This window comes from Saccostrea cucullata, unplaced genomic scaffold (genome assembly GCF_032062105.1).
Source record: "Saccostrea cucullata isolate Sc308-1 unplaced genomic scaffold, CSIRO_AGI_Scuc_v1 ctg69, whole genome shotgun sequence".
Classification (NCBI taxonomy): Eukaryota; Metazoa; Mollusca; class Bivalvia; order Ostreida; family Ostreidae; genus Saccostrea; species Saccostrea cuccullata.
Window position 1 is genome coordinate 375,162 of NW_026939160.1, and position 26,428 is coordinate 401,589.

At 33.4% G+C, this 26,428-nt stretch overlaps 1 protein-coding gene across 1 annotated transcript; it reads right to left on the reverse strand.

Annotated features, from left to right (window-relative positions):
- Nucleotides 1-990: 990 nt before the first annotated feature.
- On the reverse strand, nucleotides 991-26,274 carry LOC134252371 (leucine-rich repeat and WD repeat-containing protein 1-like). The gene is made up of 17 exons (XM_062734836.1): nucleotides 26,189-26,274; nucleotides 13,306-13,531; nucleotides 10,993-11,109; nucleotides 9,781-9,930; nucleotides 9,399-9,534; nucleotides 8,828-9,075; nucleotides 8,152-8,272; nucleotides 7,223-7,329; nucleotides 6,882-6,960; nucleotides 4,253-4,375; nucleotides 3,943-4,018; nucleotides 3,571-3,705; nucleotides 3,163-3,275; nucleotides 2,645-2,830; nucleotides 2,072-2,178; nucleotides 1,689-1,745; nucleotides 991-1,437 (listed from the first exon to the last, which is right to left on the reverse strand). Exons 1-17 carry the CDS (start codon nucleotides 26,272-26,274, stop codon nucleotides 1,306-1,308), a joined length of 2,199 nt encoding a protein of 732 aa, XP_062590820.1. The 3' UTR covers nucleotides 991-1,305.
- Between the last annotated feature and the right edge of the window lie 154 nt (nucleotides 26,275-26,428).

A 26,428-nucleotide genomic window follows, 5' to 3' on the forward strand; every position in this document is an offset into this window, starting at 1 on the left:
ACTAATTTTAAAAACCTTTTTTTGAAATAAAAAGATAAACCAATCCAAAACACTAATAAAAAAAATCATAAATCACATTTCTATGTGGCAAACAAAGAAAGAAAATTTTATATTTCTTAACCACATATTCTTCATATTTACCATAACAATTTAACACCTATACACAATACCATGTACTACCGTTTTCCATGTACATGTCATTAATAGCACTAAACAACGAGTTCTTTGCATTCTTATGTTTTTGTAGATTCAAAATCAATGTAAAATACATTGATTACAGACTAGTGACACAAAATTAAATCAAAAGCAATTACTTCATCAAATATTCTTTAGCCATCATTTGCTGAAGTTTTTCAACAACCAAGTTTTTATGAAACATTCTATGCTGTTTCTTAATTAAAAACACTAATCTTTTTCTTGGTCTCAAGAAAGAACTTTGAATACATATGCATAGTTCAAATCATTGATATTGGTTGTAGAATTTAAATTTCATCAAAACTGTACAAAACTGTATCAAACAATCTTCCCTTAAGGCCATAATAAAAATATTCCTAGATTTTCATCCCCGCCCGCCCCGATTTTATACCCCCGCCTCAATTTTTTTTATTTCTGTTTTTCTTCGTCTTAATTCTGATCAGGATCGGTATTACCATCCAGGATCTACCATTCTACTTTCGTTTTAAATTCCGCGAAAAGTGGACATGATGTTGACAGCTGAAAAGATGGTAATTGCTGTAATACATGCGTATATATTTTAAACAAGGGTCATTGGTTGAAAAAGATTGGTGATAATGTGAAGTAAGAGATATTAAACCTTTACTATGACTTTTATTCAGGTATTGTAGATAAAATTACACCCATTGACCAGGTCAATAAAAAATCTGCAAAATTGAAAAAATAAAAAATATAAAATAAAATCCGCACGCCCGCCTCGATTTTTAAAAAAATTCGGATGAGAATCTAGCAATTTATTTATTATGGTCTAAACTATCAAATTATGTCCCCAATCAAACTGTATCCAACTCTTTGATATGGATTCAGAATTTGAGAAATTCATTTCTCACAATTAGATGGAGTACACACCTAACAATAACTCAACAGTTCATTCTGCCTGTTAAATTCTGTCCCTACTTTCACGAGCTATGTACCCCCTCAGCTATGGCTGTTTATTCCTCTTAAAGTCTCTCCCATTGTCTGTATGTTTCAGCTTAAACCTTTAGCTTGAGCTGTTAGTCCCCCCTTCAGTCACAATTCATTTCTCCTCCCATTGTCTGTATGTTCCTGTGTACCCCTATTGTCCCCCCTTCAGTCACAGTTCATATCCTCCTCCCCACAGCTGCCCCTCTGTCTCCTCCAGACACACACCAGGTTGTTGTCAGTCCCACAGGCGATGTACTCCTTATCATGGCTGGCACAGGCACTGTTCACTACCACAGACTGAAACACGGAAAAACAAAGATATAGACATCAAAGTACAATTTTAACAATGAACGCACCACAACTTATGAGATTCATCATTTCAAAGATATCATTTCAACTAATACGAAGGATGTCATATTTATTTTATTATATTCACCCATGAGATTATTTTCCAACAAATCATTAAATACTGAAAAATTGGCCACAATGACTTAAAAGGATACATAATAATGTTAAAAGCTAGTACTAATTTTGAAAATAAAATGTACCTCTTTCTGGCAAAAGGGCTTCATAGGTCCATCAGCAATCTCAGGCCACTCTAAAACCTGCAGCAAAAATAAAAATTATGGTGAAAAAAAAAGTACAAAGCTAGAAAACAATCAGCTCACACAGTCTGAATTATTTCATAAAATCAACTTAGTCTACTAAATTAAAAAGAAAGTTGATCTTCAGTATGAAAAGAGATCAAGTTATGTGGAGAATTTTGATTTACCAGGAGAAAGATGTGAGATGTGAACTATTTGAACCAGTAAAAAAATGCATTAGAAATGTGATCGACATCAACTGAGATTATTATATCTTATGTTTCAGAAGAAGAAATTATTGAAAATGTTTTTTTAAGAGTTAAAATATTTCCGATTTTGAGACTTACCCTAGAGGGCTGCAGGATGTCATCACATGACTTTGACTTCCTGTTGGTCACTTTTCCCACATTGTACAGCCTCAGTTTACCACTATCATCCCCTACCACCATCACGTCTGAAAAAATAAAGATATTTACAAAATTTATCAAATGACAGAGCAAAAATTATTTCATATAACATGTTGAGTCTCTCTTTCAAGTCGAGTAATTTGACTAAACAGGCAACCTCTTCATCTCAATGAAAAGAAGAACAGTGTTCTTAAATCTACTGGCAAAGCTTTACTTATTTGATTTACAACTTAAATATTTCTAGTACATTAATATTTCTTTATTCTTGTCTGTTTAACCAAGTTGCATAAAATAGGTTTGACTATTCTACGTGAAATACTGGAAATATGTTTAAAATCCACTTGCATCAAACTCATAAAGTATGAACAGTTCTTCGTAAGAATGCTATTTTACAAAGTAAGCTGATAAAGGTGAATAAAATTTCTACCAGAATCTTGTTTTTCTCAAAATGATGGAATAACATGTTTATCAAACATAATTATATGATCACCAAGTAAATAGACAAGTTTCTACCTTTGGTTGCCCCTATGTTGATGTAGTCCACAGTCTGTCTGGTATAGTGAAGCAGAGCCGTTGGCTTGACCCCTATTGACCTTGTGCTGGACTTGACCTTGCCTTTGTCTGAGGTAGACTTGTTGGAGGGTAGCTGATCTTTGACATTCCACACACTGATGATGTCATCTCCCACGCACTTCGTCACTGAAAATAAAATAAAATCAAAGTTAAAATTTAACTTAAAAGTCTGTTAGGTGAATAAACTTAACACATTAGAGATACATTTTGTTTATAAAGTAATAAAACAAGGAGAAAGCTAAAAAAAGGTCATGTCTGCTGCCAAATCCCTTTATTTTATGAATAAAATATCTTTGATATCAAAAAGCAACATTTTGCCAAGACTATATTTTTCAATGTATTTGCCGGTTTCAAATGAATTGATTTCTCTGAATTTTCTGCATTTTTCTGAGGTAATAACATACATGCTTGATAGTGACTAGCCTACAAAGAGTAAACTATTTCTATCAGTGACATACCCACATATCCGTTCTGTAGAGCTGCCAGCCCATCCACGGTCTCTCTCTCCGTGCTGACATTACTCTTAGCATCACTGGACACGGTGGGGAGGTAAAACTGGTAATCAGGGGCCCTGTTGATCAGTAGGATGTCATGTTAACTCTATATCTCAATAATCAAAGATATAAATCAATAATATAAAAGATAATTAATTTCCTGAGAGGATTTGCTTTAACAGAACAAAATAGTGAATTATAAACTAATACAAATGTACAATGTAAACTTGTAGCTACAGTCATGAACAACCATTGATTTTTAACAAATTTTGAATATGATTCCAATTCTGAAAGCACTAAAGCTACATGTACTTTCACAAAATAATTTAGATAATCCAAAATTACTACCCATTTAACATTTTACACCAATACCTGGATAATTTGTCCACGTTGTCTGCCTTCCATCCAAAGCAGGAGTCCTCACAACCTGCCAGCAGGGTCTGACTGGGCATGCTCAGTACCAGGTTCAGAGCGTCTGTGTCCGGGGCCTGCAGTACATGTAACTTCCTGTAAGAGATTTCAGATATTGTTATATTTTGACATGAGAAACAACAATCAGAGAAAATGGACAATTGGTGAATTAGGAATACATAATACTAATATACTGAATTTCTTGAACACACTACAACATTTTCTTTTGGTCATATGAAACTTAATTCCATCAGGAAAGTTGAATTGGACGTTCAAATTTAATAGTATTTGAGAACACTTCTAATTTTTTCCTAAAAATTTCTGATTACATACTTGAACAGCACAGTGTAGTCCCTCATGTCTGGAATTCCTATGTCCCACACTATGATCTTCCTATCATTACTTCCACCTAGATAAAAAATAAATCATAATTATATAAACTAAACAAAACCAGTTTTACTAAATCTTTCAGAGAATGGCCATGAAAACGTCAAAATTCAACTTCAACAGAAATTGGTAAATCATATAATTTCAAGAATATTTGTGGAAGTGGTTTGAACATTTTATTGGAGAAATACTATACAAATGGTTTGAACGCAACGTACGAGGTTCTCACCATAAAATGTATGGAAGTATCACTTACTGAAGAGAATTGTTGGCTGTTTGGGGTGAAAGGTTAGACAGCTGATGTACTTTCTGTGACCTTCCAGTGTGGCGTACATTGTGAACTGAGAGGGGTGGATCAACTTAATGTCTGCACTCTGACCTGTGAAAGAAGGAAAACTAAGTCAGTACAATACAATATGTTGCATCAAAACTTTTTGATACAGTCATAAAATGAGCCAGCATGATTAAAACACATCAAAACAAAAGATTCTTCACAACAAGAGGCCACGGGCCTTATAGGTCACCTGAGTATTGTGCAACAACTTTCAAACATCATGTTTTAAACCAGAGGCCATGGAATTTGCAATTCACAATTTTGAAAGAGGTAAGATTGCTTATAATAATTTAGACTTAGCATGCTAACTCTATTTACTTATTACCCAGAGGTAGATCAGAGTAACATTAAGAGAAAATGCACTTCCACTTTATAACCAGTTGTACACCTCATCCCAAAGGAACCACTGATTGCCACATATTTCAAAATTTTGCAAATTTTATCATAAAATGGTTGATTAACACACCAAAGAGCAAATTTCAAAGCATTAATTTATTTTCAGAATAGTTTGTACCCCCCCCCCTTCACCCCGACCACTGGGGCAAAAAAAAAAAAACCATTTTGCTAGGTGCACCATCAAATATATATATTTGGATCATAGGCATTAAACACAGGAGCAAAGGAAAGAATTTCAAAGAATAAATGCATTTTCACTATATAACCAATAGACGCCTTCAGAATTTGCACTGGGGTTAAAATTCACAATTTTGAAAGAGGCACTCTTGATCAACATAACTATTTAATTACATAGTTTATTTAATACCCAGGAGCAGAGAAGAAGACTTTCAAAGAATAAATGCATTTTCACTATATAATCAATAGGGCCCCGCCCTAACACCAGAACCCCTGACCCTGGGGCCACAAAATTCACAATTTTGAAAGAGGCACTCTTGCTTATCATAACTAAGTACTTAGTTAGTTTATTTAATACCCAGAAGTAGAGAAGACGATTTTCAAAGAATAAATGCATTTTCACTATATAACCAATAGAGCCCCGCCCTAACACCAGAACCCCTGACCCTGGGGTCATAAAATTCAAAATTTTGAAAGAGGCACTCTTGCTCATCATAATTATGTGCTTAGTTAGTTTATTTAATACCCAGAAGTAGAGAAGAAGATTTTCAAAGAATTAATGCATTTTCACTATATAACCAATAGAGCCCCGCCCTAACACCAGAACCCCTGACCCTGGGGTCATAAAATTCACAATTTAGGAAGAGGCACTCTTGCTCATCATAACTATGTACTTGGTTAGTTTATTTAATAACTAGGAGCAGAGAAAAAGATTTTCAAAGAAATCATGCATTTTCACTATATAACCTATATAGCCCCGCCCTAGCACTAGAACCATGAATTTCAAAATTTAAGTAGAGGACTCAATGCTCATTACATTCATAACAACAGTTTGCCTGCTTGATGTCCAGGAGTAAAGAAGAAGATTTTTAAAGATTGCAATAATTTTAGTGGTTTTTGCCCCACCCCCCAGGCCCCAGGGGGGCAGGGACCATGAAATTCACAAAATTTTTTCCCCTTCACCCATAGATGCTGTATACCAAAGAACTATATGCGGTATTAACCAACATTTGCCCCCCAAAATCAAACTTTGATGGAGTAATATTTAATTAAGTCCTTAAACAGGGGAGTATATGCTGACTTCAAAGCACTGAATAATTTCATAAGTAATGACGTCATATGTACGTAATGACGTCACAAATATGACGTAAATTTCAGTTTTTTATGAATTTTGCAGAAAAATGTACATATTTCGTCTATATTTTAAACAAAATACCGAGCGCATGTGTGTTCAGGATAAATATTTTGATATAATGTGTAGAATGATAATATCAATGAAATATGTCAATATTGTTCCTGAACACACATGCGCTCTATAAATTTTAAAGCTTAAATTGTTGAAATTTTGTCCATTTTGTCCTCTTTCTGAAAAAGGATATAAAATCGGACTAGTTTGTGACGTCATAAAAACAGAAATTGTGAAATACTGCTCTGGAACTATAATATTTTCTGTTAACTTATATTTCTCGTACAATTTATTGAATTCAGCACATTTCAGGAAGTTTTCAAAATTTGACTTTTGTGGGGGCAAACATATGCAATATACCGCATATAGTTCTTTGGTTGAAATTGGTTAAGTGGTTTCAGAGAAGAAGCTGAAAATGTTCAAATGTTAACACACGACGCACGACACACGACGACGGACGAAAACGGATAGCAATAAGTCACCTGAGTTACTCAGGTGACCTAAAAATTTAAGCTTTATGATAAAATACACTGTCCATGCTAAAATCTGAGGTTAAATAGTCCCCAATGATGTGAATGCTCTAGTTATTTTCAAAATCTCTTTCATTCAGATTATACACTGAATGTTTAAAACATTACTAAATCTTAACATTACTGGAACAAAAGGGGGATGACAGATAATTTATGAATGGTTCTCAATAGTCTTCTTTAATTACAAGGGGCACACACATTATTAAAGTCATTTCAATTTAATACTAACTCCAAAGACCACAAGTATTTATTTCTCCATTACCTGCCACTGCCAGTAGATTTGTCTTCTCTTGTTTGTTGTTCTCAAGCTGAACTGTGGTCCAGGCTAAAGTGTAGAAACACTGTAAAAAGTTTTAAAGTTGTAAATTTCTGCAAGTGATGGATAAAAAGTTCATTCATGTAATGCATTCCTGACAATTATTATTACCATTTTTTTAATGCAACTTTGAATAGAATCATTTATTCTTTTTTTTATTTTTTTCTTTATCAACTAAAGTTTTTGGTCTTAGTCGTAAGGTTTTTATAAAACAGGTCCCCTAGGTTATCAATAAAGAAATTCTAATGTGAGATTAAGATCTCAATTAAACACCATGTGCCATGTACCTCAAATTTGTTGTCGTCTTTATAGCGCTTCATCACCTTCCCTGTGTTACAATCCGTCAGACACACAATCTGTCCCCCACAGCTGGCCAGCAAGTTGGTGGTCCTCTCTGGCAAAATATACAAAACTTTCATTAAGACTTTTAATCTCTTCAAACGGAATAGAAATTTGCAGCCCCCTCCCAATCAAATCTCTTCAAAAACCTTCCTAAGAAATTGTATAAATGAAGAGAATGAAAAAAACTACAAAATTAACATAAAGTATGAAGAATCTAAGCAAATCATGCCCCTTATCTAAAATACACTGATACATTAATATAGTACACAAACGTAGTACAAACTTTATAACATTAAATATTAAAATGAAATAATTTGTTTATGCAGGATTTAACTGAAAAAAGACAATATTTTTCACTTATATATAATTTCTTTTTGTTTGGGGGCTTCAATAATCACAGAGCAAGTAGGTTAGGATTACAACCCATTCACTTTTTTGGTTTGGGATTTGATATTTTTATCTACATGCATTCATTCAGTTTAACTATATTAGTTTTTTCTTGTGATTTATTTATTTACAAGTCAGAGTGCTGTAAAAAATTCTTTCAAAATAGTCAGTACTTGAGAACCAAAGACCCCTCAATAATTTACCTCATTTTCTTTTTATAAAAACACGCAACGAAAATACATTAGGTGAAAATATAGCGACTGACACCTTAGCATCTGTGAAATCATGACGCCTCCCACTGTGGTGTTTACTGGCTGGGAGGACTTCAATATAACTGATATAAAATCAATTCATTATCAGCTCAGTAAAACGATAATTACCCCCAAAATTAGTGTTCAAATTAACAAATATTTGAAGTCCAGGGGGGGATTGTGTTTTTTTTTTTCAAACCAAGCAAACTATATATAAGTAAGTAGGCTATATTCACCTGGATCTTCCAGACTGGGTTCAAAAGCACACTTCCACACCTTGGTCACCTCATCAGACGGGTCGTTCCCCTCGGAGTGACATCGCAGGAAGTGGACGGGGTCATAGTCAGGTAATGCAGGCTAAAATCAAATAAACACATGTATTACTTAGCTCACAATTAAACATACATTTTCTAATTTATCACTCATATGGAGACATCACATATACCAATTGAAGGACTTCAAATTTAGACCTTTACTCGGCACTCAGAGCCAAAGTGCTCATGAATAAAATTGATTTACAGACTTGTGAATCAATAAACCTTTTCATATGAGCTTGTGACTTAAAATCAAAATTTGTCTTTTATTTAAATCAAAAGTTATCCCCATACAGTTTAATGCAAAAACCATTTGACCATAACCTTTTACCTAAAATTCACTATAATTGAGTCTTCTTTGTCACAGGAAGTTTAAACTTAATTAAACAACAAAAACTATAGGACATTTGGAGACAGCATCCAGAAATTTACAGAAAAATGGATGGACAGATCAAAATTTATATCCCCTTCTTCATAAAAAGCTGGAAAAATTCCAACAATAGAACCTCAGTGCGATAAACTTCATTCGAAAATCAAACTTGTGTCAAATAATACCCGTTATCATTCTATCACAAATAAATGACACAGAAGATCTAACCAAGGACATCATGTTGTGCTCCACAACCGGATTCTTCCTCGTCATCCAGGTCAGCGGGGAGTACTTCCTGTCTCGTTTGGATTTCTGTGTGTCCAGTTCCTCGTCGCTGTCTCTCTGTCTCTTCCGTTTGTTGGGGGTACTGATGGGGGATATCGGAGACTCAGGCAACTTCAGGGAGGGGGAGTCCAGGACAGAAGAGTGAGAAGACAGGCTCCGTTTGTTCCTTTTTGGCGTGGTTGTTGTTGATCCTATGATTAAAGAATAGCTGTTTTGCTAAAATACTATTTAACCAATGAGAAATCACTAAGGAGACTGTAGCTCTTCTACATTAAGCTTATAAAGAAGGAAGAAAAAGGTAGCACTTCAACTTAAAACTATGGCAGCAGTGATTAATTAATAATCCTAGGTTAAGTTTCTTTCTATGGCAGAATAACCCTTATCTAATGTAGTGCTACAATTTTGTTTGATTATCATTTACTTATATAGTGGTACTGAAATCTAATACTTGTTTGTGTAGAACTATTTAATATTTCACTTCTCAGGTAGATTTTATGATAAATAAATTTACTACCTGATGTTTTGGGTGTGTTACAGCTGAGTTTTCTGGACAGTCGGGCACTTCGTGGTGTTCCTGGGGCCTGCTGATTGGTAGAGAAGAGTTCTCCTGACCTAGCATCCTCAGCTATCTCCTTGGCAAGCTTGTCAATCTGAAGGAAACGGAAATCATGTAACAACCTGGAACCCATTAATCATAATATTGTCCAATCAAAATCTAGAATATTTTTTATGCAATGGACACAATTATGATTTTTATTATGTATTATTTTATTTTCAAAGACAGACAAAATAAGGCTAATAATACAGGTGTACCCCATTAAAGTCAGTGGAACTGAACTGTATATGTGGCTGAAAAAAGAAGCTTGATAAACTCAAATAAAATTGAAGTTTCTTACAACAATTTTCTCGGCCTCTGAGGTGGCACTTGAGAACAGCGAGTCTGCAAGGAGGGAATCCTGGAATTCTGTCACAGCCTGTGTAAACTGGTCCTCAGACATATCCTCTGTAAACCGCTCCTCAAAGAGCACCTCAAACTTTGCTTGGACCTGAATAAATTAAAAAACAAATAAATTTACTGCTGCATCCATGAGGTGTTGGGGATCTGATTTCTTTTAGTTTAAAGAATAAAAGAGACAAAATTTCAACATTAATTTCTTTAAGTCTAAGAATTTAACTCAGTTTGACATATACAAAATAAGAATTTAACTCAGTTTGAGATACAGAGCTGCCAACATTCTGACCTTTTCAAAGAAAAATAGTAAGGCATTGTGCCCTAAAAAGAGTAAGAGCCATCTTATGCATAAAACGGCCCTGTACTTGTATCAATTAATTAACTATTACCCTCTTTCCCATTTCATATATCAAAATAAAGTGCTGCTGAAGATGTTTTGTAAATGGACATGCTTGAAATCGGATTTGGAATTCCAAAAAATGAAAGATCTTCAGAAACAGAGCTTTCATTATGTTTTTCATATTTTATTTTGTTTAAAACTTGAAAAAACATTGACATGAATGCGATCTTCCAGATAAAATCGAAACGACGATAAAAGCAACCAATGTAAGGATTATAAATATTTAATTATAATAGTAGAAACTGTATGCTCCAGTTTTAAAAAGTTATGAAACTGGCTATAAAATGGTTGAATGGAGAAAAACTAAAGAAATCAGAGGAGAATATAGAGAGAATTATCAAAGACGTATTTTGCTAATTTTCCCAATTTCGTAAGACTTAACACCAAAATCGTAAGGGTTGGCAGCTCTGGAGATATACAAAATAAAAAACCCAATGCACAAAATTTAAAGTAAATATACAAAAGATATATTGTAAAACCTGAGAAATATTTCTTCATGCATGTATACATAGTATATAAAATCTGTTTTTTCTGGACCTTTTCATTTAATTTATAAGAAATGGTATCAAAATTAATCATTAATTTCATATTTTAGAGATGTATTTTAAATATTAGAAGGAAACTCTCTTTGAAACATAAATATACATGTATGATTGCATCCTGAAATGGCTGTCATCTTTCGTTAGTTTAACTTTCACTAGTTTCATTTCAAAATTCTTTAATAATAATGAATTTTTTTTGGATACTTGATATTACCTGAGGCAGCCATTTCTCCCTGTCATTTTGGATCTGTCGGTGAATTAAGTCCACATGGTGGTTGTCTATTGTCATCAGACTGGGGCACTTCAGCACTGCTTCAATCTTGTGGTTCTCCTAAAATCAAAATTAAACATTCAATTTCATATCAATTGTCATATAAAATCAATTTAATAGATTAAGATATTCAGGGTGTAACATTAACTTTTTTTTTAGCACTAGACCAGTCGGACTACTTTCCATAATCTTTACTAGCTCTGATCATAAAATCTCTAGTCACTAGACTAGACTAATCACTAGACAAAATTTTTAAATGAAGTAACTTTTGAAGCCATGCTTGAAGGATTTTTGGTTTTATGATGTGATCAAGCAATTTTCTTGGGTTATCTAAGTTCCTCTGACATGGAAGGCATTAATGCATACATTATCACACATCATGAAAACCTAAAAACCTGACAATTATTCCTCATACATGTACAATGTATTTAGTACAAGCTGAAATACCATGCAAGCGTGGGCGAAATTATTATTATTATTTTTTTACTGCTAACATAACTATTCCAAAAACTATCTTTCAGCTTCTATTGACAATTTATTACACAGGAATATTGCATGACGAAATACTTCAAAGTCCTGCAATTAGTGTAGGAACAGAAATAGATAATTATAAGAAATAAATAATCAATCGCCTCGATTTTCTTTTAGACTTCGGATTCAATGCCACCTGACTTTCTAGAACTTTCAACAAATAGCGAGGTCGGACATAAACGGAAAGTATTTGCACATTTTGTTTCTTAATCAATGACCACAGCTTATTTCTTTTATATCACTTAAATCAAGTCTTGATTGAATAATTCATTAATGACGTTTTATGAAAAAAATAAGTGCTTGCTTGTTGTCAGTTTTATTATAAAATGCCAGTTATACTTAGATCCGCCACCACTTTACTCTCTTCAATGCTATTTCGAGGCTGTTATTCGAAAATGAAAGTAGACTTTTAATTAAATTTACAATAATAACTATGCGCGTGAAATCTGAATATAGTTTACGGACATCACCTTATACCTAGTGTATTCCTACAGGCTTAAGTAAGAACAGCCGTTTTAGAGTTTATTTGCAAAATTTGTTAATTTATAAGTATAGATATACATGATTTCGTATATTCACGAGCTACTGTCAGCTACATCCAAATCTCACACTTTCTCTCTCTCCAACCACATCATTTTTTTTTCAACCAACCCAATACATAAAACAATAGAATTATGAGGAAATCAAGTTATTTCATTTTATTTTTTTTTTTTCAAAATTTTTTAACCTGATCTCTAGCATGAACAAATTAGAATAGGTTGGTAAAAATAAAATCCAGACATTCAAATACTGCAAACAGGGTATTTTCGCCCTTTCACACTTGTCAAAATTTACTTTGACAGTCCCACTTCTGTCTAAGAAATTTATTCGTGTTCTTTGAATTCACCAAGTTTTAAATTCGCCTACTTGTGACAAAAGCGAAAGGGGCGAACATAAATTGGGGGCGAAAATTTCCCTGTATGCAGTATTATACATTCTAGAAACCTTTAAGAATATTTAACAAACTTGTATATAATAATTAAAAGAATATTTATACCAAATGATATACTGACTGAAACAAGTTTTGACATACATTGTTTTTCAAAGCATGGCCAAAAATAGCAATTGTGTCATGTTTGGACGTTTTCCCTTTATGTACAGAGCATTGATTACAATAGGAAAAATTAAATAATTTCTTTAAAACTGTTTAAAATATTCATTTCAAAAGACAGAAATGAGGATTTCATCCACACGACCATTTGGTCTAGGTCAATTACATTTCACATTTGAGTTAACATCACTCATTAAATATACTGAGTCGGTCGGATATGCCCAAGTGTCAAATCAGAATACTACTATTTTAAAATGTTGCGGTGACATTTCATCTTCATATAACCTGATATTTCCATCAAGCTAGAGAAATTATTTCACAATTATGCCAATTCATAAAACTCAATGATTTAGGAGAATATATGTTTCTGGGTGAACTCAATTACATACAATGTGTAATATATAATGTCTATATGTGTCCAAGTGTAGCTTGTGCTCAAAGTTTCACTGAATTCAGATCAAAGCTGTAGGTGAAGTTGCATTTTGAAATACGACTCACAGACAAACAGAAAGATGACAAACCCCTTACCTCACATTGTTTTTTGTTTTCTGGTCTTTGACCAGTATAGAACTCAAATTAACACAAACCAGTATTTTAGTGGCAATTAACATTGACATGGTTCATGGCTGTCTCACCTTAATGTTTGGGTTCCCCTCCAACATGAGATGCTTCAGGCTGGGGAGATTTCTGACAAAGTCCAAGGACTTGATGTCATTTTCAGAGATATCCAAGGTCTCCAGAGTCTTCAAGGTTACATCTGGAAAGGTCGTTAGCTTGTTGCAGGAAAGGTCAAGGACTTTGAGGTTTTTCATGTGCTTGAGAACATCTGTAGGCAGTTCTTCTAGTCCATAGTCAGATAACCTAAAATGAAGTATGTGGAAATGTTTTTTTTTTTGAAAAATACAAGTCTGTCCTTCAAGGAACAGCTAGACAACTACCGCATAAGTGGAAATTTTAGCGAGACGCAAAATTAGCGATTTCTCCTTAAAAATTGTTATTTTATTTTTAGCGATAAGTATTTTTAGCGATTTCATCAAAGCTCTCTATAGAAATTATTACAAAGAAAATGCAATTAATTTTTAGCAATATTCAATTTTAGCGATTGCAGCACCCTCGCTAATAATGCCAAAATTAAATCCTCGCTAAAATTTCTACCTATACGGTATTATGCAGTCACTTGACAAACAATCTAATTAAAATTAGATGTTTGGAATTTGTTACCGCTTCTCAAACATTTAGCAACATCCCATTCGGGATCACGTCAGAGTGACCTTAGGCTATCAATTAGCCAATGAAATCACTGCCTCTGAAATCTTGGCTTATAGGGTTTCTTCTTTTCACTGCTGAACCTAAATGCCTGAGGAGCTTTGAAGTAAACAAAATATGCATTGCAAAAGCTGTTCCACGTATGTGACGTGCAGGATATCTTGTATACTTTGTTTTTTCTTTGTTTGCGTTATTCACGTAAGGATGCCAGACTGGCAGACTATACATTAAATTTTTATCAGAATTACTTTAATTCATCGTAAGACATCATTAATAATCATGATATGTAGCCCTGGAACTAATTTTGGAATTGTTTACGGAAGCTCGAATCTGATTGGTCAAAAATTTTTGTTTATTTACAATCGAAAAGTTGCTCTGGTGTGACCCTGAATGGGATATTGCTAGATGTTTGAGAAGCAGTAGCAGGTTTGGAACATATAATTTTAATTAGATTGTGTGACAAAGAAATTCCCTTTACTTTTAATCAGCGGAACTTATATTTGATCAACACCAGGTGACAGCCATCGCAATGCTCTTTTTCTCTTTTTTTAATCTTACTAAATTCTTAATCAATGTCTATAGCTATTCTTACAAGTACTGAGGAAAAGAACCAAAAATTATTAGGTTCTCATCTCAACATCATTAACATTTTTGACATTGACCTTTCCTTTATCTTTGACTTCATTTTCTAAATGGTTATCTCAATTTGTATTAATTCTAGTCTTGAGTAAACTGCTCAAGATATTTTCATCTAACCTTCTACACCAAAACAAATTTTCATTTTTGCATAGATTACTAATGAACCCTGGATGGGGCATTCCTGTGAATCCTGACTTTACAGTATATTTTTTCTAGTTATTCTTCAATTTTTTTCCTTCATCTGGATTCAGATTGGGATTGAAATTTAATTAAACCATCAAATTTTAAATCTTGCAAATGTCAGCATGAATTTGACAGGTGCACTATGATGTGAAATCAAACATCATTATCTCAAACTCAGTGGGTCCCAACACAAAAATAGTTTACAGTTTGAGATATCTGAAGATATCTGAAGATTCATACTATCTGTGAGTACTAAAATCAGGGATGTACATTGATTTTCAGATTCAAAAACTGTTGTTATACTAAGTCGCGATGAAATTATCAAATTTTACACATTTTTTCCAAAACAGGAGAAAAGTATAATAAAAATTACAAGTTAATATATTATTTACTAATAGAAAATGCACCAAAAGACAAAGAATAAGCGCAAAAAATCTTTTGAACCAGGACTTTCATATTTCAGTTTTATTCCTTGTAATAAGACTTATCTTATGGTGCCAACACTTTTCACTTTGGAGTTTATCAAGCATTTGAGAAAATTCAATGAAACTTTCAACACCCCTAAAAATTAAATTTAAAGAAGGTAGAAAGACCCGACTTACATTCCAGAACAATTAGTCTACTAGTTGTTTTAATCGAAAAGATCAGACTATGTTTCAACTGAAAGAGGCCTATATTTTGAGGTCACTTGGGTCAGTATCTTGTAAAACCTATTTTACAGTCACTTTAAATCCTAAATAAGCTTTTTTTTTTGATTGGTGGAAAGAGTGTAAAGGGGGGCAATTTTTTTGTCTGTGTCAAAGACCTTATGGCATTTAGCTTTCTAATTTATTAGCAATTTTCTTTTAGCATTATGAATTTCAAATGTCTTAAAATTTTCAAATAGGATTAGATGTAACAACCATTTTAGATACTAATGATTTAATTGTAACTTTGTGTTCAATGAAATTATTTAAAACTATATTTAATCCTGAGCATGTATAAGAAATGCTATATTTGTCTTAATTTAAAGACCTTACCATTTCTATGTAATAGAGACAACTAAGATATAGGTCATCTTAAACACCCAATTTTATGTTAACGCCCCCAAAATCTACCTGTTTCAAGATCAATAATTTACCGCCTGTCAATCATAAAAAACAATAGCTTCTGATTTGATTGACAGGTCAGCTACCTGTGCTTCCTGATAATCTGAGTTTGCATGTTTTGAAACAATTACCTGGTCACGCGTCAAACTCTTTCATGTACCCGCATAGTATACACGCGGGTTGGAAAACTCCTATGTATTTGAATTTTATTTTATTTAAAAAAATAATTGAAAGTAGATTATTAAAACATTGCCATTATAAAATATTTCTTTTCTATCTTCACTGCTGTTTGTTATTTTAAGTGTTATATCGTCCACGTTATCTGTAGAAAAAAGACCGCGTCCACAGAAACCGGCTCTATTTGCCGTAATTGGAAGTCCGACGATTTAAATTATTTTTTAAGAAATGGGATATAAGAAAAATATTTAGCACTAATAAAAGGCATAGCATAGTTTTTAAAAGATGTTTTATTTTGTACTATGGCTACAATCCGCACGATGTTGTACAGAAATTGATGTCTGAATTAATGCTCGAATTTCCTCTAGCGTCTGTATATATATATATTTATACGTAATGAAAATACGAAGATGATTAATAGTGATGGACTCTTAAAAGAAATCTTTCTAACAATAAAACTTTGTTAACACACGAAGAATCAACAATATGGAACATTTTGGACAACATTGTTGGCCAGGGAAAAAAAAAACATTCCGATGGCGGTAAATGCATGTTCACATGCACGACGGGTGTAGGTGGATTAATAGTTTTTTTTATTTCAATATTCAGACTTTTTTAATCAAGTGATTTCTTTTATTGAAGATTAAAAAATACGAAAATAATTAATAGTGATGAACTCTGAAAAGAAATCTTTCTAACAATAAAATTTTGTTAACACACGAAGAATCAAAAATTTGGAATGTTTTGGACAACATGGTTGGCCAGGGGAAAAAACATTCCGATCGCGGTAAATGCATGTTCACATGCACGTCGGGTAGGTGGATTAATATATATTTTTTTTTTAATATTCAGACTTTTTTAATCAAGTGATTTCTTTTATTGAAGATTAAAAAAGATAAATATTAATATTGATTTGTAGTTTTTACTCGTGATTTTTTTTCTTTATGTGTCTAAAACGATAAACATATATCTTATTATTTTTTTTCCTTCAAAACATTACCATGATTACGATGAATGCGCTAAAAAGTTTACAAATAAACATATTGAAATAATTATTTTACGTAGTTTCACGCAAAAACAGACACAAAACACGTAATGATGACCCTGATTACCAAACACAGACTTCCTGTGTAATGCTACGTATACACAGATTTTTGACATCTTGGGTATTGGGGGTCTCCAGGTAAATAACACCACTGTTACTTCGACCACTCCCCCTCCTCAGGTAACCGTACGGTAAAAAAATTGGGTCTTTAAAGGGCCTTGGTCAAGTCAATGACATGTAATTAAAGAAAAAAAAAATAAAATGAGAAATATTGCAGTACATGTAAATCTTGATACAGCTATTGTATCAAGGTAACTAACATTCTGATATTTAACAGGTCATTAGGGCTCGACATTAATACTTGTCCGCTACCAGTGAAAACCAGAAGTCTCTGATGAGACTATGGCTCTACTGGTCTGTACGTAAAACAAAGGAAAAGTAGCACTTGGATTTGAAACTTTGCAACAGGTAGCAATAAATAGAAATACGAGGGTTGTCCCAAAAAGTCATACACAGGGAAAAAAGTTTCTCTTTGCTTAATTAATTTTCTTTTCTTGTCATAGTAAAAAACATTTAATTATCTTGCTTTTCAAGTTTCATGATGATATTACATTTAACAAGAAAAATTAAGAAAGCATGCAGGTGTAGATCGGCGCACGAAAGCAAACATAAATGTTCCTTATATTTACATTTGCAAATGTTTTCCTTTATAATACACCACTGAAAGCAATGCGTATCTATAACTGTATAAATACCAGTACAGGGTCAAGAGGTCATAGATGTGCGTATGGATAAATGTTCGACGTTATTTCTCAGTGCATCATAAAGGGTCGACGCATGTTCAGTGGATTACATGCTATTGGTTTTGAAACATAATGCATTACACATGTTAAAAGTCACAATCAGGCAAATTATGAATAAGTCACAAATATGAATATAAGTTATAAGGTATCATTTTAAAACATCTATCGGACTATAAATACAGGTTCAGACTTTAATCTCGTGACCAACCCGTATTTATATCCCAATAGATGTTTTAAGATGATACCTTATTTCTTAAATAACAATAGGATCTCTTTTTCCTCTTCACATGCGTCTGTTATTTAATCCAATTTTTTAGAGGGAAAAACCACTACCGACTAAGGGACTTATTTTAATAGAGTACTGTCCCTATTTTCCTTCTATTTTTTTTGAGCAGAGTCAAATTTCAGTCAAAATTTAGCTGAAAGATCACCGTACATTGTATGCACCAGAGAATACACACTTTTTTGACGTTGCTCGTGGCCCAGAACGTTCCCCACTGCTTGCATTAAACAAACAAATTGAATACTTTACTTCTTAGATGCTTTCACTATTTTCGATATAAAGGAATAAACTATCATTGAATCTCATACCATTTAAAAACAACTTCTCTATTTGAATATAATGTTTCTTATGTACTCTTTTTCCCATCTCTGATGTATATAAACCATATCCATAACAATTCATTACATCTCCGTGTGCTGGTTGCAGAGCTGCCAACATTCTGAAATGATGAATAGTAAGGTGGTGTCTAGAGACCACCTAGGCCCCCTGCCGCTAAAAATGTTTTGTAAATAAACATGCAATCTGAGGCATGTTTCCATTTTGTTAACTTTATAACATTGACATGAATGTGATTTGTCTTTAAAACCGAAACGAAGATACAAGCTAGCGTTGTAAGAATTATGAATTTATTAAAATAGTAAAAACTATAGACTGCCAGCTATGAAAATACCGGTATAATAAACTCTGAAGGAGAAAAACTGAAATCGGAAAAATATAGAGAGAAATCGTAAGGCATATTTTCGACTCTGATTTCGTACGCCTTACGCCAAAATCGTAAGGGTTGGCAGCTCTGTGGTTGCGCGTTTAACGACGTCATTTTCATCAAACTGGATTCCAGTAAGACTTCAAAAATCCTGACGCCAATCATCTGTTGCTAATGCTATTTATATGAAAATTTGACTTGTTATTAAAGTAATATGAGCTGCATGTTTGACATTAGAAAAAAAATGTCGCAAATTTGTGATTAACTATTTCAATGACAGAAAAATAGAATATTTTTAAACTTCTGTTGTTCATATTTGCTATGAAGAACTTTTTATAAGCTTTGATTGAAGCAAAATTGAATTATTGTCGTCCTTTATAATAATGATTTCTTCTATAATACTGTATATTCGGTTGTACCGAAATATTTCTTCTGAAACATTTTAAAACTTCATTTTGGTCTTATTGATCATGAGTTTAGATTACATACAGATTAAACATAATAACACATTGAACCAGCAAAATAAAATTCTCAAAAATGCAGCTCATATTGCTTTAAGTTTTTGATGCTGGTTTCACTGATTTAAATTTGAGTTCAATGTTTTACACAGTATAAAAGAAATAAAAGCAAATGTGATAGTAATGTGCATAAATTATTCTTGATTTTGTTCATGCGCTGACAGAGTGAGACCATATCAACCTTCATATAATTCGTCCCAGTATTATTAATATGAAAGATATACATTTAAGAATTCACAGATTTAAAGAACATTGAATATATTATGTCTATATATGCAAAATTTGGTTAGTATTGGTGGCATGTTAACAAAGTTATAAACATTGTCTACGACTTTTTGGGACAACCCTCGTATGTATCTTCGTGTAGTCTACTTTTGTGCCAAGTTATATAGATATCAAACCAAAACTGTAGGAGGAGTAGTCATTTAAAGGAATTTCACAGAAATTACTATTTTTTAGTACCCATGGCAACACTGTTCATCGAAATAAAAAAAAACAACAATGCACTAAATTATGTATCTTAGTCACAGGCACTAATGTTTCGGAAATAAATTTTTAACCCATAGTATAATAATAACACAAGGTATCTAACTCCAAATTACACTCAGTACTCCCTTTCTCAGAAACGCACTCACTTACACTTTCAGATAAAATGCACTGGCAATTTTTTTATTAAAATTGTCTTTTACGATAATTTATCTACACAGCTTTATATGGCATGCATGTCTTTGTTTTCATTTATCTCCGTAAACAGCGTCAAAACTTTGCCTGCCGAGTGGAAAGTCGAACTCAAGCCCAGGAGCAGAGAAGATTTAAGAAAATAATGCACTTTCACTATAGGATCTATACAGCCCCACCCTAACACCAGAACCCCTGACCCAGGGGGTATGAATTTCACAATTCATAAGCATGCTCACTGCTTATTACAATTATGCCAACGGTTTGACTGCTTGATGTCCAGGAGTAATGAAGAATATTTTTAAAGAATACATTAATTTTGGTGGTTTTAGCCCCACCCCTCAGATCCCAGGGGGGCAGGGACAATGAAATTCACAATTTTTGTTCCCCTTTACTCAAATGCTGTTTAGCTAATTTGGTTGAAATTAGGTTAAGTGGTTCCAGCGAAGAGGCTAAAAATGTTCAAAAGTTTACAATCCGACGACGTACGATGACGAATGAAAACACATAGCAATAGGTCACCTGAGTAAACTCCAGAGGCTGACAAATAGATTTTTAAGGCACTTGTCCAAGGGCAAGTACGTGGTAAAAATTGACTTGCCCTACCTGAATTTTTGCTTGCCTTACCATAAACTAATTCTGCATTTTTAGATATTTCAAAAAATGAGGAAGACAAATGCTGAGTAAATCTAGCTGCAGTTCAGTAGCTCTTCGAAAAAATATATTGATAGACCGGAGAGCTACAGTGCCACCCATTGAAAAAACTGTATATTTATTGCGCACCAAAAAGTGTGCTTGGTTCTTAATTCCTCCAAATTCTTACCTCAATTGCAAAAAAGGACGATTAAAAAAATTTCTTTCTCCTCTATCAAGCACTCTCATAGTTGATATCTGAACGAAGCATACTGGACTGAAATATCTTTGAAACCAAAATGGCAGTATAAATAAGCGAAATGTTCTATGTTTACAATATCAGGGTCAGGAAGACTATTAACAACAATTATGAGGAACGTTTGGAACAGCGAAAGAATATGTTAGGAACATACGGTTAGTAATATTTTGAGATCACAGTTTTAAAAACATGGATAAATAAATCGAGATCCGACCGCACTTTTTTGTGCGCAATAAATAAACAGTTTTTTCAATAAATAAATTCTATTTTTGATAAATCACTTGCCCACGGGCAAGTGGTTGATAAAATTTCACTTGCCCACCCCTAAAATTCACTAGCCCCGGGCGTCGGGCAATGGGATTTGTCATCCCCTGAAACTCAGGTGACCTAAAAACAAACGACTGTAGAGAGTGTACTGTTTTTTTCAAGCAGAAGCTGTACAAAAAAAAAGAATTTGATCACTATTGATATTGAGTTAAAATTTGATTGGGATTGAAGTTCACTTTAGAAATTAATTTAATTTTTTAAGATTCATGAGGTTATGAACTATGACGCTTCACGCCGGCATATTGCATGAAACGCGTTAGCGCATCATGATAAATATTCCGGCGTGAAGCGTTGTAGTTTATATACCTCATGAATCTTCAAAAATTAAATTCATTTCTTATATTTACATTATTTTTCTGTTGACTTGCCATAAATTTACGTCATTCAACTGTCATTTTTAAAGCAAAACAGTGTGCACTATATTTTTTGATGTCAAGTGCAGTATTATGATGTAACAATGGAGATATTATACACTTATCCACTGGTTGTGAGTGGGATAGCTCTTTTACCAAACCCGCGACAGGAACTATTCCCCGAGGGCTTGCCCGAGGGGAATAGTTCCTGTCAAGGGTTTGATAAAAGAGCTATCCCACTCACAACCAGTGGATAAGCGTTTTATTATACTGATGTATAATATAATTTTTGAGGTTCGAATTTTTTGGAGTAAGATAATACTGCAAGAATAATCTGAAATCCTGATGATGTCACTGAAGTCATTATGACATCATAATGTCTATTGATTTATCGCTGGAAATCAAAATTGGCGGCAAAAATTGAATAAATATTTTCCAAGGGTGGATAGCAAAAGCTAAACGCCGGGTATAGCTCTGCTATGCGTGAACTATAAAAAATTGTTATTTTACCTTCTTAACTTTATATAGGAAACATTTTAACAGAAGTATAATAATCATGCTTGTTCATGGTACATATGTCTGTAGTTCATGAGAAAATGAACTGGATTTTATTTTGTAAAGAATCATAGGGGAAATTTATTGGAAATGTAAATATTACAAATTGAATTCTCCTTGGTCACTTGTCCAAATGAACAAGTACTAGGTAAAACAAGAGACCCATGGGCCACATCACTCACCTGAGTAGCTTTGACCATGCTGTTCTTTACCAAATTTCCCTTGTGTAATACATACTGTGACCCTACCATATTGTTTGAGTCATAATTTGAACAATTTAGAATCTACACTACCCCAGAATGCTTCCACATAAGTTTCAACTTTTCTGGCCCAGTGGTTCTTGAGAAGATTTTTAAAGTTTTTCACTACATATTTCCATGTAAAACTTTGGATTCCCTTTTTTGGCCCTGTCCTACCTCAGGAGTCATGATTTGAACATTTTTAGAATCTACACTATTCCATGAACATCTACACTATCTGAATGCAGAAGCTGTTCACAGATTTTGGAAATAAGTGGAATGTTAATATTTCCATTTCCTATTTCTATTTGTTTTCTCTGTGATAACTCTTTGAAAGTTGCTAGAGTTGATTTCTTGATCATTCTACTGGAATGTACATCAAGTGATATGTGAGGAGCTAAGGAGGCCTAGTATGTATGTAGATCTTGTGCATCTGTACGAGGGCCGTTCAAAAATTATGCGGACTGTGCTATTATTTACTCTTAAAGAAGTCATATTGTTATGAAGTTTCACAGAAATATGCATCTTAAAGATTCCAATAAATTTTGGGCAAAATTTCTGTATTTTAAAAAAATTCTACTTAAATTATTGATATGTTGATATCGCTGATGGAGAGGTACATAGCACAACAAAAAACTGAAGCAAAAGTATGCAGAATCCAAATTTTACTCATTAATTTTCTATAATTTCTGATATTTTTCGACAATATTCTCAAATGTATCTTTAAATTGTTCTGTTATTACGTTTTTAGATTTCTGACGTGAAATTTGAAGTACTAACAAAAATATAGTGATTTTTCTCTGATGCGATTCCGGTGAAAACAACTGTAAAAATGATGTCTCCTAAATTGACGGCGCACCACATTTATATTAAATTATGTTATGAGATATTGCCAACATATATCCAAAATATGCATAATTAAACATGTAGTAAACTAGGATATTCGTGACATCCGTCCACAAATAGCAAATTGAAATTTTAGACCGTTAAACCTCTGTAAAAAGGCTTTACGGGAGGACGGAAAGAAGATTATCGATAAAAACTTTATCCGGACTGTAAAGAATGTGACTGAGAGTCACCAATATCACACTATATCTCATAAATACCTGCAGTATTTGGTTTTAAAACATAAAAAAATATTCTCTTCTTGTTTAAGGTAGGTCCCTACTCGTAGAATTAATTGGATAACGGTGCAATTTTTGTCCTGATTTACATTAAAAGATACTTTATCTACTTCAAAAGCACAAAAAGTAGAGAGATATTTTTACTGAGATAGGGTGTGAAACACTCATGTACCCTCGTGTAGAAAAAACTAGAAATATGTCCATAGGACATGAATGCCCCGCCTAGGATATATTAGTAAAACAACATGAAAATTTGTATAAAATTTGATCAGTTTGGTTCAGGTAGGACTTATAGATACTTGGGAATGAAAATATAGGTCGGATCCAGCATCCGAAGCAAGTCTGGTAGTGTCCATCCCTAGATGCATCATCCATGCAAGTTTGGTTCAGGCAGGGCTTATAGTTACTTGGGAATGAAAATATAGGTCAGATTCAGCATCTGAAGCAAGTCTGGTAGTGTCCATCCCAAGATGCATGATCCATGCAAGTTTGGTTCAGGTAGGACTTATAATTACTTGGGAATGAAAATATAGGTCAGATCCAGCATCGGAAGCAAGTCTGGTAGTGTCCATCCCTAGATTCATCATCCATGCAAGTTTGGTTCAGGCAGGGCTTATAGTTACTTGGGAATGAAAATATAGGTCAGATCCAGCATCCGAAGCAAGTCTGGAAGTGTCCATCTCTAGATGCATCAGCCATGCACGTTTGGTTCAGGCAGGACTTATAGTTACTTAGGAATGGACCTGCTCCAAAAACTTTAATCTGGTCACTCATCTGGAAAATGTAGGTCAGATCCAGCATCTGAAGCAAGTCTGATAGTGTGCATCCCTAGATGCATCATCCGTGCAAGTTTGTATCGACTTGTGAAGTTTGATAACACCATCTTGAACGGTATGTTTAAAACTGAGCTAAACACTAATGTAAGAAAAGTGAGGTCAAGGTTAAAGGAAAAGTCAAGGTCAAAAAATGTTGATGCAGTTGCATAGCTCTCATCAATATCTATCAGCATATGAAGTTTGATGAAAATATCTTGGATAGTTTCTTTGAAACTTAGCTTTGAACAGAGCTAAACGCAAAGTGTGACGGAAGGACGGAAGACGGACATGACAAACACTATATGCTCCGGCCATATTCATGGCGGGGCATAACAAAATCATCACTGTTATGAAGACGGTTTACATTTTATGTCATAGCACATGGCAAATAAATTCTTTTGAACATAAATTACAAGGATAAGGATAATATTTAATAATTTCAGGCTACGGTACACATTTCTGCTTAAAACTAAGAAAATATTGAAGAATTAATCTCATTTTACTAATAAAGTAACAGTGCTCAAAATTCAAATAAAGCTCTCTATTAGAATAATTAATTTGTTTACCCTGATTTTTTTGGTCTTTATTTTAATATAGCAACCAATGCTTGAAGTATCTTATAGGCATGATAAATGTATTGGCCGTCTGTTTTTTCACTGAGATATAGGGTAAAACATACAGGTACCCCCATTGTAGTTCAATAGCTAAAGCCTTTTATGTTGACAAAGATATTTATAAATCAGCTAAAAAGTGAAATATTCTTTTTAAGAATAATTTTATCATTATTTACACACCCTTTCCTAACCACAAACATAAATTTTATTCTCAATTTAATTCTTTATTCATTATATAGTGTGAACATGTCCACTATTGATGATCTGACTTTCCTGGATGCTTATTACTACTTATAAAAAAATTATAAGCAAGATATTCAATGTCTTTCAAGCAAAATTATGTCTAAAATTGCATATACATCATTAGTAACAAGTGTTGTTGGTTTTTAATTATAACTGAGTACCTGAGTTCGTATGTAGAAAATTTGCCGTCAAAAACGAAAGTAGGAAAGTCCCATCTGCACAGCAATCAAATTGTGCATAAATGAAAACAATAAATGAAAAGTTTTATTTAATGACATAATAGCTAATTATTCACCACATTTTCTGTACATAGGTATCAGAAATATTTGAGATGTACCAATGCAATCATAAACGTCTAGTTTCAGTATAACCTCCTAGGCAAAAAATATACCGCATCTGAAATGCATGTCCGGCATTTGACCTCGCGCTTGTGTTTTAATTCGTTTCAATTTTCTGCCACATACTGTATGTATCTCAATCCTTGCACAAAAATACCCTCAATCATCTTTATACACCCCTCCAACATTTCTGTAGACATTGTTTACATTCTTGCTAATGTTATATGTACCATAATATTGAAACCGAAAACGGCTAATTCCGGCTTCCGGTTTACCACGAGTAGCCCCCTACTTTAATAGACCTTAAGCTTGACAAGAATTTTTTGGATGTTGAGTAGATAAGGTAACTAAAACTGTACAGGTACTTGGGAAAATGTTGAGAAAATGAAAGCTCAATCACATATTTTTTTAATAATGCCTGTGACATCAACGATAGTTGGAAACATGGGATAACTTATGCATAATGGGCTTTGTCTGTTATACAAATTTTTCAACATTTTCAAACTATCGCTGATGCCCTGGTATACTCTACTAACTAGACAATGATTCCTTAAATGTATCATAAAATAAACATGAGATGTATGCTTATCCCCTGCATCCTATCGGGTCATGTCCTATTAGCTACTAAGACTAACCTGAGTGACCTGATGGTGGGCAGTCTCTGTGACCCCTCAACCTGACCAATCAGACCCACTGACAAGGACTTCACTTGGTGCTTCATTTTCCTACAACAGAAAAGTCAATGAGTTTAACAGCATCTGTATTGAATTCAAAAAATGGGCAAGTAAGCAAGTAGAAGTACTTAACTATGATTATTTTTGCATTTTCTGCATTTTAATATTGCAATCTAAGAATACAGAATTGACTTGATTGTG